General features: G+C 46.9%; 1 protein-coding gene across 3 annotated transcripts in view; it reads left to right on the top strand.

The window, feature by feature from the left end:
- The window catches only part of POLG (DNA polymerase gamma, catalytic subunit), a 170,176-nt gene that overhangs the window by 46,282 nt on the left and 103,704 nt on the right, over window positions 1-20,190 (top strand). For all 3 annotated transcript variants that reach the window (XR_011320805.1, XM_069766214.1, XM_069766215.1), the window contains exons 5-6: window positions 5,907-6,053; window positions 8,692-8,771. Coding sequence is in view for 2 of the 3 variants with exons in the window: in XM_069766214.1 (XP_069622315.1) it covers window positions 5,907-6,053; window positions 8,692-8,771 (227 nt within the window). In the remaining variant the exon portion in view is untranslated. The remainder of the gene's footprint in view (window positions 1-5,906; window positions 6,054-8,691; window positions 8,772-20,190) is intronic.

The following is a 20,190-nucleotide window of genomic DNA, read 5'->3' as shown; positions in this document are numbered from 1 at the left end:
TGTGTTGACGCACCACCGTGGTATAACAAAGCGCACAGATAACTCCCACATGGGTATTAATACGGAGGATCTATAGTTCAATAAATAAATAGAACCACATCCACATAAATAATTATATTAGTCCTCCCTCAATACCACCCCTGTATATCAGTCAGAACCGACTCCCCATATAATAAAACCCATCCAAACCCCGTAGGGCTCATAGGAAGGCAAACGGTATAATTACCTCAGGTCGGTAACGGGGAGAGGGACTCTGTCGCTGTCACCAGGCACGTGCTGGGTGACAGCGACAGAGTCCCTCTCCCCGTTACCGACCTGAGGTAATTATACCGTTTGCCTTCCTATGAGCCCTACGGGGTTTGGATGGGTTTTATTATATGGGGAGTCGGTTCTGACTGATATACAGGGGTGGTATTGAGGGAGGACTAATATAATTATTTATGTGGATGTGGTTCTATTTATTTATTGAACTATAGATCCTCCGTATTAATACCCATGTGGGAGTTATCTGTGCGCTTTGTTATACCACGGTGGTGCGTCAACACATAGCGATGGTGTTTGAATAGTCGGGTGTTCCATCCCCCTAGTTTGGTCATATTGTCTTTTAATATTTGTGTATAATAAAATTGTGGTTTTTGTATGAATATTCAGTGCCTTCTGATCATCATTTGTGTTGAAGTCCTATACATGCATATTCTAGAATACCCGATGCGTTCGAATCGGGCCACCATCTAGTCTCTATATAAAGACCAATATTAATATTACCGCCATATGGTCAGTGGTAGATACCAGTTCTGCAGAACATATAAGAGATCACAGCACAGTTATAGATAATGACTTACCGCTGATATTCTTTCTAATGGAGTCGTAATTTTTACATCTTTTCCATCTGTCCCAGACCGACGCGACAACTTCTTCCAGCCAGGACTCGGCTGCAGAGAAAACAACAAAGACACATTTCACTTCTCACATTCCAGCTATCACCATCTATTCCCAACCTGCACAAACTCCTCATCCTGCTGATACCCCAATACTGAGCCGCTGCTGCCCTATGTGACCCTATTACTGCACCTGCTGTGTGGTTCTCTGTGCCCTCTAAATTCTAAAGCAACCCTCTATAATATAGTAATGCCAGGTGCAAGTGCCCATACTTTGCCCCTAGAAAGTAATATTGCCCTGTGTTCCCCTTTGATAGTCACAGTAACCCGAGTTCCCCTATAACAATAAGTGCCCATTTAACATTGAATAATATCCTGAGTCTCCCCCCCCCCCCCCTTACAGCTCCTCTATACATAGTATGATGCTCTCTTATACACAGTATAATGCCCCCTCACTGTATAGTACTACCCACACAGTGTACTGACCCCTTAGTAGCATCCAAACTGTTTGATGGCTCCAACACTGTAAGATGACCCCCTCACTGTAATCTCCACAATGTATGATGGCCCCCTAGATAGCCTCTATATAGTATAATTCACCAGATAGTCCTCAATATAGTATAATGCACCCCCCATAGGACTCCATATAGTATAATGCCCTCCCCATAGGCCTACTCTATATCGTATAATGCACCCCCATAGGCAGACTCTATAGCATAAGGCAGCCCCCATAGGCAGACTATAGTATAAGGTAGACCCCATAGGCAGACCCTGTAGTATAAGGCAGCACCCCATAAACAGACCCTGTAGTATAAGGCATCACCCCCCCACAGGCAGACTCTGTAGTATAAGGCAACACCCCCCACAGGCAGAATGTGTAATATAAGGCAGCACCCCCCAGAGGCAGACTCTGCAGTATATGGCAGCACCCCCCCCCACAGGCAAACTCTGTATTATAAGGCAGCCCCCATAAAGAAAAACAATAAATAAATACTCACCTCTCTTCTTCCTGGTTCCTGCGCTGCTCCCGCTCACCTCCGGACCGTGGGTGCCAGGCAGTGACGTCATCACGCCCCCTGTCGGCGTCGGTGACGTCAGACTCTAACAGGAGGATGATGGGAGAAGGAGCCCAGCACTCCTTCCCTCATTAATGCGGTCAAATGCATCGGCTAGATGCCGGTACAGCTGACCCTGCGATGACAGGCGGGGGACCCACTGCTGGTACTGCCCCCACCTTCTCAGGGGCCCCATATCGGCCGGGCGGCAGAGCAAGGAGATCAATTCTCCCTGCTCTGACGCAGAATGTAACTGTATCAGCGCTCTGTGCACGCAAATACAGTTACAGTAGCGTAGCTCCGGGTGGGCCCCCTCTGAGCATCGGGCCCGGGGCTCCCGCACCCTCTGCCCCCTGGTAGCTACGCTACTGCTGCAGGTAATGTAGATGGATACATACAGACATACAGCTCTGGCAAAAATTAAGAGACCACTGCAAAATGTTCAGTTTGTCTGATTTTTCTCTTTATAGTTATATTTTTGAGTAAAATGTAAATGGTTCTTTTATTCTATAAACTTGACAACATGTCTCCGAAGATCCAAGCAATAAATTTTGTATTTTTTTTTTCCGACAAAGAAAAATGGTCAAAATTTAAAAAAAACAAACAAAAAAACCCCCAGTGCTTTCAGACCTCAAATAATGCAAAGAAAACAAGTTCATAATCATTTAGGAGCAACAATACTAATGTTTTAACTCAGGAAGAGTTCAGAAATCAATATTTTGTGGAATAACCATTATTATTAATCACAGCTTTCATTCATCTTGGCATGCTTTCCACCGGTCTTTCACTTCTCCTGGCGCAAAAATGTAAGCGGTTCTACTTTGTTTGATGGCTTGTGATCTATAGAGCACCACATGAAGACCCCTTCCATCCCTTCCTTAGGGCATGGGCATATCATTAAAGGGAACCTGTCACCCCCAAAATCGAAGGTGAGCTAAGCCCACCAGCATCAGGGGCTTATCTACAGCATTCTGTAATGCTGTAGATAAGCCGCCGATGTATCTTGAAAGATGAGAAAAAGAGGTTAGATTATACTCACCTGGGCAGGCGGTCCCACTGTGGTCGGGTCAGATGGGTGTCACGGTCCGGTCTGGGGCCTCCCATCTTTTTACAGTGACGTCCTCTTCTTGTATTCACGCTACGGCTACGACGTACTTTATCTTCCCTGTTGAAGGCAGAGCAAAGTACTGCAGTGCGCAGGCGCCGGGAAAGGTCAGAGAAGCCCAGCTTGACACATGGTAAGGTTTTAATATTAGATAGTGCAGGACTGTCCCGATCAGAGTTACCGTGACGAGGTGGGATGGCTTTTGTGCTATTTTTTTTTTATCAAAAAACAGTATTACTAAAAACTCTGTGTTATTTAAATGCACTTTTGCTTTTTTACTTAGTTACATCAGGATTTTCATTTACTTTTTTCTCTTGTAGGTTTTAGCATTCTGTAGTGCTGTAGATAAGCCGCCGATGTATCCTGAAAGATGAGAAAAAGAGGTTAGATTATACTCACCTGGGCAGGCGGTCCCGCTGCGGTCGGGTCCGATGGGTGTCGCGGTCCGGTCTGGGGCCTCCCATCTTTTTACAATGACGTCCTCTTCTTGTATTCACGCTACGGCTACGACGTACTTTATCTTCCCTGTTGAGGGCAGAGCAAAGTACTGCAGTGCGCAGGCGCCGGGAAAGGTCAGAGAAGCCCAGCGCCTGCGCACTGCAGTACTTTGCTCTGCCCTCAACAGGGAAGATAAAGTACGTCGTAGCCGTAGCGTGAATACAAGAAGAGGACGTCATTGTAAAAAGATGGGAGGCCCCGGACCGGACCGTGACGCCCATCGGACCCGACCGCAGCGGGACCGCCTCTGGGTGAGTATAATCTAACTTCTTTTTCTCATCTTGCAGGTTACATCGGGGGCTTATCTACAGCATTACAGAATGCTGTAGATAAGCCCCTGATACTGGTGGGCTTAGCTCACCTTTGATTTTGGGGGAGACAGGTTCCCTTTAACTCAAAACTGAAAGTAAAGATTAAACAACCACAAGATGGATTTCTTCACCCAACGTATCATTGTAATCAGTATAACGGTGCCGACCTGACACTGTCTGTAGGTTACTGTGCACAATCCTGCTGGTAGGTTCTCCTTAAAAACCCATCCACCATACAAAAACCATACCACCCTCCCCCATCTGAATAGGAGGATAAAGGGGAAAAAAGAAAAAAAGTAATATATTAACTTTCCTTTCATGAGACCCATTTAGTAGTTGCGTTTCTTTCTGCACTGGTTATCTTAATAAACATTTTTTTTTAATCAATTTTAGCCAATCGGATGCTTGTGGAGACGTAGACATCCATGTACAGGTCACTACTAATCTCAGCAGATATAAACTTGTATAAACTGATTCTGTTTAGTTATTTGATGTCCCTAAGACTGTAAAGTGTCTTAAAAGGCCACCTCGTATATCATATAATATGTAATTTATTTTTCAGGTAGGAAGGAGGAATATACAACCTGTGAATCATATGAAATGATGTGCTTTACTTTATGGGAAATTGCCCTATATTCCTTACAAACGTTTCCAATATTCCTGAGACTTAAGCTTTTTCCCCAGATGTAATTTTTTGGGACAACTTTCAAAAGCGAAGTTACATGATTTTAAAATTGTGAAATAAAGCTATAAACCTTCCTATCACCCCTGGGATGGTGGCTACTCATGCAGCCGGGTAACTGCAGGGTGAGCTGTGTGTACCTCTGGTAATCATTGTGGGATCAGGCACAGGTACTAATGGAGTATTATGGGGCCGCCTCTGGGATCTCCAGATATTAGCAGAATAGGGGTCTTGCGACCCCTATATGGTACTCTATCAAGAATTAGATAAGGTGGAGCTATCTCCATTGTTGTTTTATGGAAGTAGTAAAAGACTTGGACATTTCAGCAACAAACATAAACTACGAGAAAGAAAGCCTCATGTATGACCTTTTCTGTTTTTCTGGATTTCAAATGATTGAAAACTAGTTGCCCAATAGATTGGAGTATTTCAGTATAGATGATATACTGTATATTGATAGTAATATTCCTTTAAGTTTTGTTTTACCTCGCTGGGATTTCATAGAATCATAGACTGTTACAGTGGGAAGGGACCTCCAGGGTCATTGTGTCCAACCTCCTGCTCAATACAGCGCAGGATTCACTAAACCATCTCAGATCACTGTCCAGCCTCTGAAGACTTCCATTGAAGGAGAACTCACCACTTCTCGCGGCAGCCTGTTCCACTCATTGTGAAAAAGTTTTTTCTAATATCTAATCTGTATCTTCTCCCTTTCAGCTTCATTCCATTGCTTCTCGTGTTTTCATGTGTAAATGAGAATAACAATGATCCATCTACACTGTGACATCCCTTCAGATATTTGTAGACAGCTATTGAGACTCCTCTTAGTCTTCTTTTTAGCAAAATAAACATAGTTCAGGACATACTCTGCTGTCTCCTTAACCATCCTGGTAGCTCTTGTCTGAACTTGTTCCAGTTTTTCACTGTCTTCTTTAAAATGTGGTGCCTAGAACCGGACACAGTATTCCAGATGTGACCTGACCATGTAGTAGAGCGAGATAATTACTTTGTGATCTAAAATCTATTCTTCAAAATACATCCCAGAACTGTTTCCTTTTTTGCTGCTGCATCACACTGTTGACTCATGTGCAGTCTGTATACCCAAGTCTTTTTGACATGTGCTGTTGCTTAGTTCTATTCCCCCCATTCTGTAGATGTAATTTTCTTTCCCAGATATAGAATCTTGCATTTCTCCTTGTTGAATACCATTCTATTAGTCACTGCCCATAACTAATTTATTCAATCTGGCAGCATGGTCCGTGGATCAAAAAAGGTTGTGCAACCCTAGACATTCTGTGTAAGTCCCATTATGTTTGAATACTTTTAAATAAATGACACTTTTTTATATCATTTCTGTGTATTTTTTTGTATTTGCAGATAAATTCATGGGAGTGGGTGAATGTTAGCAGCATTAACAATCTGGCTGATCTCCATGCTCTCTATGTTGGAGGTCCTCCTTTAGAAAAGGAAGCACGAGACCTGTTTGTAAAAGGAAGTATGGCCGATATCCGAACTCAGTTCCAGGTGAGAATACTATAATTCACAATGCTTGATTAACCAAGGTAGTGATTCGTTATGAATAATATCATAGTAATATGTGACAGAATTGAGTTGTCCTCTTGTTTTACTTTTTAGCGATTTCCTACTTCCATATTAGTGGGAAAGCAGGGTGGAAAGTAATGCGTTAATGGGAACGCGCTAACGGACAGCGTTGCACGGTGAAATTAACGCCGTGCAATGCGTCCGTTAGCGCGCCCATTCACGGCAAGGGGAACGCGCAGCACTAGCGCGTGCCATGTTCGGGACGCGCCGGTGTTTCCTGGCGCGCCGCGGACACTGCTTGCAGCGTCCGAGGCGCGCCCGCGGTCCGTTCCCCGCTCTCGCAGATCGGGGATCTGCGAGAGCGGGGACGTTACCGCGACCCCGGGACGCGGCCACATAAAAACATTGCGTTAGCGCAACCCGCTAGCGCTAAACGGGTTGCACTAACGCAATGTGACCCTAGCCTTAGAAGTGTAACAGCTTTACATTGTCTATATCCATGCTCTAGAGACCAGTCCTTACCAACAAATCTATCTAAAGATAATTTGTCATCAGGTTTTTGCTATGAAATCTGAGAGCAGCATTATGTAGTGGCAGGAACCCTATTTCCATATGTGTCACTTACTCGGCTGTGTGTCAGGGTATGTGCACACGTCCTGAAGAAAACCGGAAATTTTCAGCAAGAAATCCGCATTTTTTTTTTTTTGCGTTTTTTTCCCCGTTTTTTACGCGTTTTTTTTTTTTTTTTAGCATTTTGCAAGCGAAATTAGCTTGCAGAATGCTAAAGTTTTCCAAGCGATCTGTAGCATCGCTTGGAAAACTGACTGACAGGTTGGTCACACTTGTCACACATAGTGTTTGACAAGTGTGACCAACTTTTTACTATAGATGCTGCCTATGCAACATCAATAGTAAAAGATAGAATGTTTAAAAATAATACAAAAAATGGTTATACTCCCCTGCAAACAGCCGATCTCCTCAGCGGCGTCCGTTCCTATAGATGGTGTGTGTGCAGGACCTTCGATGGCGTCGCGGTCACATGAGCGGTCACGCAACCAATCACAAGACGGCGATGTCATCGCAGGTCCTTCACACACACCATCTATAGGAACGGAAGCGGCAGCATGCACCGCTGAGAGGCGGGAAGACTCCGGGGCCATCAGAGGGTAAGTATATCACGATTTTTTATTTTAATTCTTTTTTTTTTTTACCAATTATATGGTGCCCAGTCCGTGGAGGAGAGTCTCCTCTCCTCCACCCTGGGTATCAACCGCACATAATCTGCTTACTTCCCGCATGGTGTGCACAGCCCCATGCGGAAAGTAAGCAGATCAGTGCACTCCTAGGTGTGCGGAATCCCGGCAATTCCACAAATTTAATGAACATGTTGCTTTTTTTTCCGCAATGCGATTTTTTTCGCGGAAAAAAATGCAACATTTGCACAAGAAATGCGGAATACACTTGTAAATAATAGGAGGCATATGTAAGCGTTTTTTTCGCGTTTTTATCATGTTTTTATAGTGAACGTGTGCACATGGCCTCATTGTTTCAATAAAATCAGTGTTTTATCAGCTGGAGATTATCACTACAGGACTAATTGTCTTGTGGCATGTAGTCCTCAGCAATCGGAGATCTACTAGATCTGCCGCAGAGAAAACAGTGATTTGTTTTCAGACAGCATGCAGACTAGTGAGTGCTACATCACTAGAATCGGGGTCCCTGCCCCTACATTATGCTGCTCTCAGATGGAATAGCAAAAACTTGGTGACAGATTACCTTTAATGGCTTACAAACCATAGAATACAGCAGCGCCCTGCAAGCGCTAAGTTGAAAGCAAATATTGAATATATGAAATTTGGACTGTATTACTGTCATGTACAATATACTTCCAAAATGAAGGTACTCAGTGGATGAATTTGCCAATTCATGAGAGCCCACCAGCCGTGACAAGGCGTATCTTTTTTTTGTGGGGCTCTTAATCTAATATTTATCTAACATACTTATCCCGGGCGGTAGGATCCAGCACTAATTATGAAGAGCCTTAGTCTGATGGGAGATGGAGTGGTCAGCCAAATATGGAGGCAGTCGCCACCTCCAATAGTATGCCACCTAAACGTTTGTTTTTGTAGTTCCCCTAGTCCTGATTATGTTAGCACAACATTTTACGTTATTGTAGATCTTTGAAACTCCAGAGCAAAATCTCATTCTCAAGTTTTCTGTCTATAATATTTTTTTAAGTAACTCACTATTGAAAATAACTAATAATCTGGCATGCTAGCGACCACCCTACCAAATAATCAGACATTCCATTCTAATGGAAGTTCAGACATGCATGTATGTATCGATCCACTCATCAATATGTCTACTGAATAAAGTTGCTCTGGTACCTGTGGTTCTCCTGCTGTGCTGCCTCCTTGTGGTGACTTCTGAAGGTGCACAAGGGGTTTACACCTGGCAGTACTGTCTCCATATGCTTCAGTGCTGCTGGATCTGGTGAGGGTATGTTCTATGCTCTACATATATAACATTTATTTTTCTACTGTACGTTTATTACAAGTAATGCCATTTAAACTATCATTAGAGTGATTAGCTTTTATTTTCATCTTTTCTGTTTCTGAAGGATCTTATTCTATATTGTGCCCTTGATGTGAAAGCCACATTTGAGGTGTTTCAAGAGACCTTTCCACTCTTCATAGAAAGGTAACAAAATGTGTATGTCAGGCGACCCTGCATATAAGACACAAGTACAATAATCAAGGCTCTGCTACATCAGATTAGGGCTCTGCGTTCTACGTATGTGCCAGGAAATCCCTGCAGAGTTCCTTTGGCCGGACCTATGTTATGGAAGTGTTCGTGTACAGTGCGGCAATTGTTTTTTTTATAACCGGATCCTGCATTAGAAACCGTAGACCAAGGGCGTCAATGGCCGATGTATTCCCGGTGACTACCTCTTGAAGCTCATCAAGAGAATGCCAAGAGTGTGCAAAGAAGTCATCAAAGCAAAAGGTGGCTACTTTGAAGCACCTAGAATATAAGACATAATTTCAGTTGTTTCCCACTTTTTTGTTAAGTACCGTATATACTCGAGTATAAGCCGACCCGAGTATAAGCCGACCCCCTAATTTTGCCACAAAAAACTGGGAAAACTTATTGACTCGAGTATAAGCCTAGGGTAGAAAATGCAGCAGCTACCGGTGAATTTCAAAAATAAAAATAGATGCTCCATACCGTTCATTATTGCCCCATAGATGCTCCATATACAACTGTGCTATATAGAATGCTCTGCACCGTTCATTATGGCCCCGTAGATGCTCCTTATAATGCTGTGCCATATATATATTGCTCTGCACCTTTGATTATGGCCCCATAAATGCTCCTTATAATGCTGTGCCATATATGCTCTGCACCTTTGATTATGGCCCCATAGATGCTCCTTATAATGTTGTGCCATATATGCTCTGCACCTTTGATTATGGCCCCATAGATGCCCCTTATAATGCTGTGCCCCATATATGCTCTGCACCTTTGATTATGGCCCCATAAATGCTCCTTAGAATGCTGTGCCATATAGAATGCTCTGCACCTTTGATTATGGCCCCATAGGTGCTCCTTAGAATGCTGTGCCATATATGCTTTGCACCTTTGATTATGGCCCCATAGGTGCCCCTTATAATGCTGTGCCATATATGCTCTGCACCTTTGATTATGGCCCCATAGGTGCCCCTTATAATGCTGTGCCATATATGCTCTGCACCATTGATTATGGCCCCATAGGTGCTCCTTATAATGCTGTGCCATATATGCTCTGCACCTTTATGGCCCCATAGGTGCTCCTTAGAATGCTGTGCCCCATATATGCTCTGCACCTTTGATTATGGCCCCATAGGTGCTCCTTAGAATGATGTGCCCCATATATGCTCTGCACCTTTGATTATGGCCCCATAGGTGCCCCTTATAATGCTGTGCCATATATGCTCTGCACCTTTGATTATGGCCCCATAGGTGTTCCTTAGAATGCTGTGCCCCATATATGCTCTGCACCTTTGATTATGGCCCCATAGGTGCTCCTTAGAATGCTGTGCCCCATATATGCTCTGCACCTTTCATTATGGCCCCATAGGTGCTCCTTATAAAGCTGTGCCCCATATATGCTCTGCACCTTTATGGCCCCATAGGTGCTCCTTAGAATGCTGCCCCATATATGCTCTGCACCTTTGATTATGGCCCCATAGGTGCTCCTTATAATGCTGTGCCCCATTTATGCTCTGCACCTTTCATTATGGCCCCATAGGTGCTCCTTAGAATGCTGTGCCCCATATATGCTCTGCACCTTTATGGCCCCATAGGTGCTCCTTATAATGCTGTGCCCCATATATGCTCTGCACCTTTATGGCCCCATAGGTGCTCCTTAGAATGCTGTGCCCCATTTATGCTCTGCACCTTTCATTATGGCCCCATAGGTGCTCCTTAGAATGCTGTGCCCCATATATGCTCTGCACCTTTATGGCCCCATAGGTGCTCCTTAGAATGCTGCCCCATATATGCTCTGCACCTTTCATTATGGCCCCATAGGTGCTCCTTATAAAGCTGTGCCCCATATATGCTCTGCACCTTTATGGCCCCATAGGTGCTCCTTATAATGCTGTGCCCCATATATGCTCTGCACCTTTATGGCCCCATAGGTGCTCCTTATAATGCTGTGCCCCATATATGCTCTGCACCTTTATGGCCCCATAGGTGCTCCTTATAATGCTGTGCCCCTTATATGCTCTGCACCTTTATGGCCCCATAGGTGCTCCTTATAAAGCTGTGCCCCATATATGCTCTGCACCTTTATGGCCCCATAGGTGCTCCTTATAATGCTGTGCCCCATATATGCTCTGCACCTTTATGGCCCCATAGATGCTCCTTATAATGCTGTGCCCCATATATGCTCTGCACCTTTATGGCCCCATAGGTGCTCCTTATAATGCTGTGCCCCTTATATGCTCTGCACCTTTATGGCCCCATAGGTGCTCCTTATAATGCTGTGCCCCATATATGCTCTGCACCTTTATGGCCCCATAGGTGCTCCTTATAATGCTGTGCCCCATATATGCTCTGCACCTTTATGGCCCCATAGGTGCTCCTTATAATGCTGTGCCCCATATATGCTCTGCACCTTTATGGCCCCATAGGTGCTCCTTATAATGCTGTGCCCCATATATGCTCTGCACCTTTATGGCCCCATAGATGCTCCTTATAATGCTGTGCCCCTTATATGCTCTGCACCTTTATGGCCCCATAGGTGCTCCTTATAATGCTGTGCCCCATATATGCTCTGCACCTTTATGGCCCCATAGGTGCTCCTTATAATGCTGTGCCCCATATATGCTCTGCACCTTTATGGCCCCATAGGTGCTCCTTATAATGCTGTGCCCCATATATGCTCTGCACCTTTATGGCCCCATAGGTGCTCCTTATAATGCTGTGCCCCATATATGCTCTGCACCTTTATGGCCCCATAGGTGCTCCTTATAATGCTGTGCCCCATATATGCTCTGCACCTTTATGGCCCCATAGGTGCTCCTTATAATGCTGTGCCCCATATATGCTCTGCACCTTTATGGCCCCATAGGTGCTCCTTAGAATGCTGCTGGTGCTGCCATAAAAAAAACAACAAATCACATACTCACCTCTCTTCTCAGGACGCCGGCGCTTTCAATAATTACCTGCTCCTCGTGCGGCTCCGTCTCCAGCACTGACGCTCAGCAGAGGGCGCGCACTGACTACGTCACAGCGCCCTCTAACCTGAGCGTCACTGCTAGAGGACGCTGGAGACGGAGCCGCACCGGAGCGAGGAGCAGGTAATTATAGCGCTGCGCTCCCCTTACCTGCTCCTGGTGCGGTCCCTGCAGTCCCTGGCTTCTCCGGCGCTGCAGCTTCTTCCTGTAATTGAGCGGTCACATGGCACCGATCATTTACAGCAATGAATATGCGGCTCCTCCCCTATGGGGGTGGAGCCGCCTATTCATTTCTGTAATGAGCGGTGCCATGTGACCGCTCAGTACAGGAAGAATCTGCAGCGCCGGAGAAGCCAGGAACTGCAGGGACCGCGCCGCAGCAGGTAAGTATGATTACACAGCCCCCGCTCCCCCTCACCTGCCGACACCCGGGTATATGACTCGAGTATAAGCCGAGAGGGGGACTTTCAGCCAAAAAAATGGGCTGAAAATCTCGGCTTATACTCGAGTATATACGGTATATAATTCCACATGTGTTACTTCATAGTTTTGATGCCTTCAGTGTGAATGTACAATTTTCATAGTCATGAAAATACAGAAACATTTTTAAATGAGGTGGTGTGTCCAAACTTTTGGTCTGTACTGTATATAGACATGCAGAGTCTGGCAGCACTGTTGTGTATGTGGTGATTTGAGTTGAGTCGTATGACCTTGTTTAGTACACCAACATTGCAAAACCAAAAAAATCCATTCAGTTCTTTACATCAGAGTGTAGAATAAAAACTAGTTATATACATCCCGGTCTAAATTCACTTACAGTTTGTAGAAAATATATTAAAGGTGTATACGTTGGCTTTCTCCCTGGTGGCACTACATATACATTGGTCCCATTGGACTACACTTAGGCTTCATTCAGCCATCTGTAACGTGGGCACATTTTAGCCTGCCTACCCACATTAGCAGCATCCTAGATCCAATGATACTGTTATTCCGGGGGAAAAAAAACAACAGATGGGCAAGGAAGTTACAGCCGTCTGAATAAGGCCTTCATTTGTTTTTCTTAAAGGGAATGCATCAGCCTGTATTTGCTATGTGATTTGAGAGCAGCACAATGTAGGGACAGCCTGATTCCAAGCATGAGTCACTTGCTCAGCAGCTTCTATAGTTTCAATATAATCATTGTTTTATCAGCAGGAGATTATCACTGCAGGACTAGGTGTCATATGCCAGTCAGTCCAGGTAATGTGTGTAACCCTGTCTCCAACACTGATTACCAGCTTACTGACAATGGACAGTGTACACAGGAAGCTGCCAATCAGAGGAGTGGGCGGGGTTATGCAGAGCTCAGCATTTATAGCACTGTTACATCTCTGGAAAAAGAAAATTTTATTAAACCTGCACAAGCAACCCACTAACTAACACAACGCTGGAATCCAGATCTCTGCCCTTATGTCATGCTACTCTCAGATTATATAGCAAAAAACTGCTGTAGTGTATTGTGTAGTGTTAGTGTGTTAAGGTACTCACCTGCCGCTGCCTTCTCCAGGATCCAGCTCCATTCTTCTCCTCTTCTCAGTGACACCACTACTCTTGGGCTATGTTTCCACAGTCAGTAAGGCTACTTTCACACTGGCGTTTTTTGCAATACGTCGCAATGCGTCGTTTATGGCAAAAAACGCATCCTGCAAAGTTGTTTGCAGGATGCGTTTTTGCCCCATAGATTAACATTAGCGACGCATTGCCACACGTCGCAACCATCGTGCAACGGTTGCGCCGTGTTGTGGCGGATGGCCGGGAGCAAAAAACGTTAAATGTAACGTTTTTTGCTGCCGACGGACCGCTTTTTCCGACCGCGCATGCGCGGCCGGAACTCCGCCCCCACCTCCCCGCACCTCACAATGGGGCAGCGGATGCGCCGGAGAAATGCATCCGCTGCATCCGTTGTGCGGCGCATCAAACGCTAGCGTCGGAATCTCGGCCAGACGCATTGCGACGGGAAGATTCCGATGCTAGTGTGAAAGTAGCCTAAACGCTGCGGGTTTGACGCTGCGTACATCCGCAGCGTCAAACCCGCGGCGTCCAGATGTTACAGCATAGTGGAGGGGATTTCATGAAATCCCATCTCCACTATGCGTACAGAGATGCAGGCAGCAGACCTGCGTATCCAGACATGCGGTGCGACTTTCCAGAACGCAGCATGTCTATTTACTATGCGGGGATCTTCCATCCCCGCACCGTAAATTTCCCATAGACTATCATTAGGTGCAGTAAAACTGCATCTAATGATTAGTCTCAAGCGTAATAACTGCAATAACGCAGCTTACTACGCATGTCTACTAATTTAAATAAGGTCTTACCTGTCCCACCTCCGGAAGTGCGCGTCCACTGCAGTTCTCGCAATAACTTAACTTACCGCGAGAACTGCCGTGCACGTGACTGGGGGTTATCTCGGGTCACCCCAGGCTAGTTCTCACGGTCAGCTGACCACGAGTGCTAGAGTGTAGGTGATCGCGGGAGATCTCCGGTGGTCATCTACAAGCTCTGCTATGTCTGGATGTCAGGCATCCAGATGTAGCAGAGCTGGACTCGTCCTGGGACACTCGTTATTAAGGACTACGTCGGACTCAGGGAATATACTGTTGGTTTATTATTTTTCTTTTTTTCTAGGAGACGATGGCTTCGCTTGGATTACCAGTGTAATAAAGATGGCAAAACTGTGTGGTGTTTTATTTCATTAAAATACTTTTTCTCCTCCGCCTCATTGGGGGACACAGACCGTGGGTGTATGCTGCTGCCACTAGGAGGCTGACACTAAGTGATACAAAGAAAGTTAGCTCCTCCCCTGCAGTATACACCCTCCTGCTGGCTCTCAGCTCCTCCCCTGCAGTATACACCCTCCTGCTGGCTCTCGGTTCCTCCTCTGCAGTATACACCCTCCTGCTGGCTCTCAGCTCCTCCCCTGCAGTATACACCCTGCTGCTGGCTCTCATCTCCTCCCCTGCAGTATACACCCTCCTGCTGGCTCTCGGCTCCTCCCCTGCAGTATAAACCCTCCTGCTGGCTCTCAGCTCCTCCCCTGCAGTATAAACCCTCCTGCTGGCTCTCAGCTCCTCCCTGCAGTATACACCCTCCTGCTGGCTCTCAGCTCCTCCCCTGCAGTATACACCCTCCTGCTGGCTCTCAGCTCCTCCCCTGCAGTATACACCCTCCTGCTGGCTCTCAGCTCCTCCCCTGCAGTATACACCCTCCTGCTGGCTCTCAGCTCCTCCCCTGCAGTATACACCCTCCTGCTGGCTCTCAGCTCCTCCCTGCAGTATACACCCTCCTGCTGGCTCTCAGCTCCTCCCCTGCAGTATACACCTCCTGCTGGCTCTCGGTTCCTCCTCTGCAGTATACACCCTCCTGCTGGCTCTCGGTTCCTCCTCTGCAGTATACACCCTGCTGCTGGCTCTCAGCTCCTCCCCTGCAGTATACACCCTCCTGCTGGCTCTCAGCTCCTCCCCTGCAGTATACACCCTCCTGCTGGCTCTCAGCTCCTCCCCTGCAGTATACACCCTCCTGCTGGCTCTCAGCTCCTCCCCTGCAGTATACACCTCCTGCTGGCTCTCAGCTCCTCCCCTGCAGTATACACCTCCTGCTGGCTCTCAGCTCCTCCCCTGCAGTGTACACCTTGCTGCTGGCTCTCAGCTCCTCCCCTGCAGTATACACCTCCTGCAGGCTCTCAGCTCCTCTCCTGCAGTATACACCCTCCTGCTGGCTCTTAGCTCCTCCCCTGCAGTATACACCCTCCTGCTGGCTCTCAGCTCCTCCCCTGCAGTATACACCTCCTGCAGGCTCTCAGCTCCTCCCCTGCAGTATACACCTCCTGCAGGCTCTCATCTCCTCCCCTGCAGTATACACCCTCCTGCTGGCTCTCGGCTCCTCCCCTGCAGTATACACCCTCCTGCTGGCTCTCGGCTCCTCCCCTGCAGTATACACCCTCCTGCTGGCTCTCAGCTCCTCCCCTGCAGTATACACCCTCCTGCTGGCTCTCAGCTCCTCCCCTGCAGTATACACCCTCCTGCTGGCTCTTAGCTCCTCCCCTGCAGTATACACCCTCCTGCTGGCTCTCAGCTCCTCCCCTGCAGTATACACCCTCCTGCTGGCTCTCAGCTCCTCCCCTGCAGTATACACCCTCCTGCTGGCTCTTAGCTCCTCCCCTGCAGTATACACCCTCCTGCTGGCTCTCAGCTCCTCCCCTGCAGTATACACCCTCCTGCTGGCTCTCAGCTCCTCCCCTGCAGTATACACCCTCCTGCTGGCTCTTAGCTCCTCCCCTGCAGTATACACCTCCTGCTGGCTCTCAGCTCCTCCCCTGCAGTATACACCTCCTGCAGGCTCTCAGCTCCTCCCCTGCAGTATACACCTCCTGCAGGCTCTCAGCTCCTCCCCTGCAGTATACACCTCCTGCAGGCTCTCAGCTCCTCCCCTGCCGTATACACTCTCCTGCTGGCTCTCAGCTAACCAGTTCTTGCTTAGTGTCTGTAGGAGGCACTTGGGTCTGCTTCAGACCCAAACGTTTTTATTTTACTTGTTACTTTTCTGTAAATTTTTATTTTTTAATTAACGGGGTGAAGGGAGCGACCGATCCTTTCAAGGTTCCGATCTCCCCCCAAATCATCAACAGGCGAGAACGCAGAGTATACCTCCCCGTACCCTCTCCTGCGACGTGGGAAGCCATGCCTGAGCTCACTTCAGGGGCGACGGTTCCTTCACGGTCCCGATCTCCCCACACCAGCAGCAGGCGACCACATGGAGTGTCGCCTCCATGTATCCTCTCCTGGAGCCAGGCCTAATGCCGGACAACTGGCCCTGTCTACCCGGGGGCTGAACTCCGTGGCTGTACAGAGGCCCCTCTCTATGGCGTTTGAGCAGCCCCCACTGTCCCACCACTGTGAAAGCGGATGGCGCAAGGAGGCGGACGGGTCCTCTCCACCTCCCTAACAAACGGATGGTGGATTGAGGTTTATCCCTGCACCATCTACGCTGCAGTACCTGACCTGCAGCAGAACAGCACAGTGCGTGCGCTTTCCTCGGCGCTGAAACCCAGGCCCACCCCCCCGGCTTCAGCCGATCTGTAGGCCGCATCCCGGAAGCCGCGCCCGCACTATTTCGTGCTAAGGCGGCTCCACCTACCTTTTCTGGCGCTTCTTCCCTGGCACAGGAGCGATCGCTTCCCTCAGCAACGCTGGTATTGCTCACGCCGGCTGCAGGAATTTAGGCCCCGACTTGGGCCTATTCATGGAAGTCACAAGGCTCCGCCCACATAGCGTCTGTGGCTCCGCCCCTAAATTGACATCTCTCGCTCTCTGCGAGACTTTACCACCTCTGCAACTCCCAGTGGCCATCTTGGTCCACCCTGCCAGCACACACACACAGGGGCTATGGTTTTGCATTAAAGGGGCACAACGATTCTGCAACCGAGTAAGGAGGTACTGCATAAAGGTACAACACATGACCAGTATTCCCTTGTCTTAAAGGCACATGACCCGTATTCCCTAGTCTTAACCCCTTTACCCCCAAAGGTGGTTTGCACGTCAATGACCAGGCCAATTTTTACAATTCTGACCACTGTCCCTTTATGAGGTTATAACTCTGGAACGCTTCAACGGATCCTAGTGATTCTGACAATGTTTTCTCGTGACATATTGTACTTCATGACAGTGGTAAAATTTCTTTGATATTACCTGCGTTTATTTGTGAAAAAAACTGAAATTTGGTGAAAATTTGAAAAATTTCGCAATTTTCCAACTTTGAATTTTTATGCAATTAAATCACAGAGATATGTCACACAAAATACTTAATAAGTAACATTTCCCACATGTCTACTTTACATCAGCACAATTTTGGAACCAAAGTTTTTTTTTGTTAGGGAGTTATAAGGGTTAAAGGTTGACCAGCAATTTCTCATTTTTACAACACCATTTTTTTTTTAGGGACCACATCTCATTTGAAGTCATTTTGAGGGGTCTACATGATAGAAAATACCCAAGCGTGACACCATTCTAAAAACTGCACCCCTCAAGGTGCTCAAAACCACATTCAAGAAGTTTATTAACCCTTCAGGTTTTTCACAGGAATTTTTGGAATGTTTAAATAAAAATGAACATTTAACTTTTTTTCACAAAAAATTTACTTCAGCTCCAATTTGTTTTATTTTACCAAGGGTAACAGGAGAAAATGAACCCCAAAAGTTGTTGTACAATTTCTCCTGAGTACACCGATACCCCATATGTGGGGGTAAACCACTGTTTGGGCGCATGGCAGAGCTCGGAAGCGAAGGAGGGCAATTTGACTTTTCAATGCACAATTGACAGGAATTGAGATGGGACTCCATGTTGCGTTTGGAGAGCCCCTGATGTGCCTAAACAGTGGAAACGCCCACAAGTGACACCATTTTGGAAAGTGGACCCCCTAAGGAACTGATCTAGAGGTGTGGTGAGCACTTTGACCCACCAAGTGCTTCACAGAAGTTTATAATGCAGAACCGTAAAAATAAAAAATCATATTTTTTCACAAAAATCATCTTTTTGCCCCCAATTTTTTATTTTCCCAAGGGTAAGAGAAGAAATTGGACCCCAAAAGTTGGTGTACAATTTGTCCTGAGTATGCTGATACCCCATATGTGGCGGTAAACCACTGTTTGGGCGCATGGGAGAGCTCGGAAGGGAAGGCGCGCCGTTTGACTTTTCAACGCAAAATTGACAGGAATTGAGACGGGACGCCATGTTGCATTTGGAGAGTCACTGATGTGCCTAAACATTGAAACCCAAAAAACACACTTAATGAGCGGGCGCCATCTGCATATATAGTACACTTTGGGGGATCACCACCTGCATACTTCATATGACATAAAACCAAACAAGAAAAAGTGTATGCATAAAAATTGGGATCACCACCACAATTCAAAATCAGCAAAATACAACTTTATTAAGGGAACATCATGCAAAACACATAAGAACATTTAAAAACCCCATAATGTGACCTGGGGTAACGGGTCCATACAGATCACAGATAAATGCTATAGCACAACAAACAACATTGCACAGCTCATATGCATAAGTACATAGATCACAGAGTCAATATACCCGACATATGGGAGTGATTTAATATATTGCACTACCACACACCAAACCAAGATCCTGGAATAAATCCAGGCACACGTAATTATGCCCCCTAAGAAAGGATCCAGAGGAGAGATAATGAATTCCCCTTAAGCAATGATAAATAACATCTGAATCCCTAGACCCTGATATTAAGGTCCTATATATCTTACCCTCCCTAAACAAGTTAGGCAGTAGTAGGGCTCCTAGCAGGATAGGATGAGTGGCATTATAACAGGCTGTGCAGTTGTTTAAGACCCACGCGTATCGATGCCTTCAGCGTCTTCCTCAAGGTCCTGACCTGACCTTGAGGAAGACACCGTTTGAGCGCATGGCAGAGCTCGTAAGAGAAGGAGCATCATTTGGAATGCAGACTTAGATGGATTGGTCTGCAGGCGTCACATTGCGTTTGCAGAGCCCCTAATGTACCTAAACAGTAGAAACCCCCCACAAGTGACCCCATATTGGAAACTAGTCCCCCCAAGGAACTTATCTAGATGTGCTGTGAGAACTTTGAAACCCCAAGTGTTTCACTACAGTTTATAACGCAGAGCCGAGAAAATAAAAAATCTTTTTTTTTCCCACAAAAATTATTTTTTAGCCCCCAGTTTTGTATTTTCCCTAGGGTAACAGGAGAAATTGGACCCCAAAAGTTGTCCAATTTGTCCTGAGTACGCTGATACCCCATATGTTGGGGTAAACCCCTGTTTGGGCACACGGAGAGCTCGGAAGGGAAGGAGCACTGTTTTACTTTTTCAACGCAGAATTGGCTGGAATTGAGATCGGACGCCATGTCGTGTTTGGAGAGCCCCTGATGTGCCTAAACAGTGGAAACCCCCCAATTATAACTGAAACCCTAATCCAAACACACCCCTAACCCTAATCCCAATGGTAACCTTAACCACTCCCCTAACCCAGACACACCCCTAACCCTAATCCCAACCCTATTCCCATTTTGGATCCGGGCCTGGAGCAGGGAGGGAGGTAGGGAGACCCTCGCAGCAACGCGATCACATCGCGTTGCTGCGGGGGGCTCAGGGAAGCCCGCAGGGAGCCCCGTCCCTGCGCGACGCTTCCCTATACCGCCGGCACACCGCGATCATGTTTGATCGCGGTGTGCCGGGGGTTAATGTGCCGGGAGCGGTCCGTGACCGCTCTTGGCACATTGTGCCGGATGTCAGCTGCAATAGGCAGCTGACACCCGGCCACGATCGGCCGCGCTCCCCCCGTGAGCGCGGCCGATCGCTATGACGT

Source organism: Ranitomeya imitator, chromosome 4 (assembly GCF_032444005.1).
Source record: "Ranitomeya imitator isolate aRanImi1 chromosome 4, aRanImi1.pri, whole genome shotgun sequence".
NCBI lineage: Eukaryota > Metazoa > Chordata > Amphibia > Anura > Dendrobatidae > Ranitomeya > Ranitomeya imitator.
The sequence above is the reverse complement of the archived record's forward strand: the minus strand, read 5'-3'. Positions and strand labels throughout refer to the sequence as shown.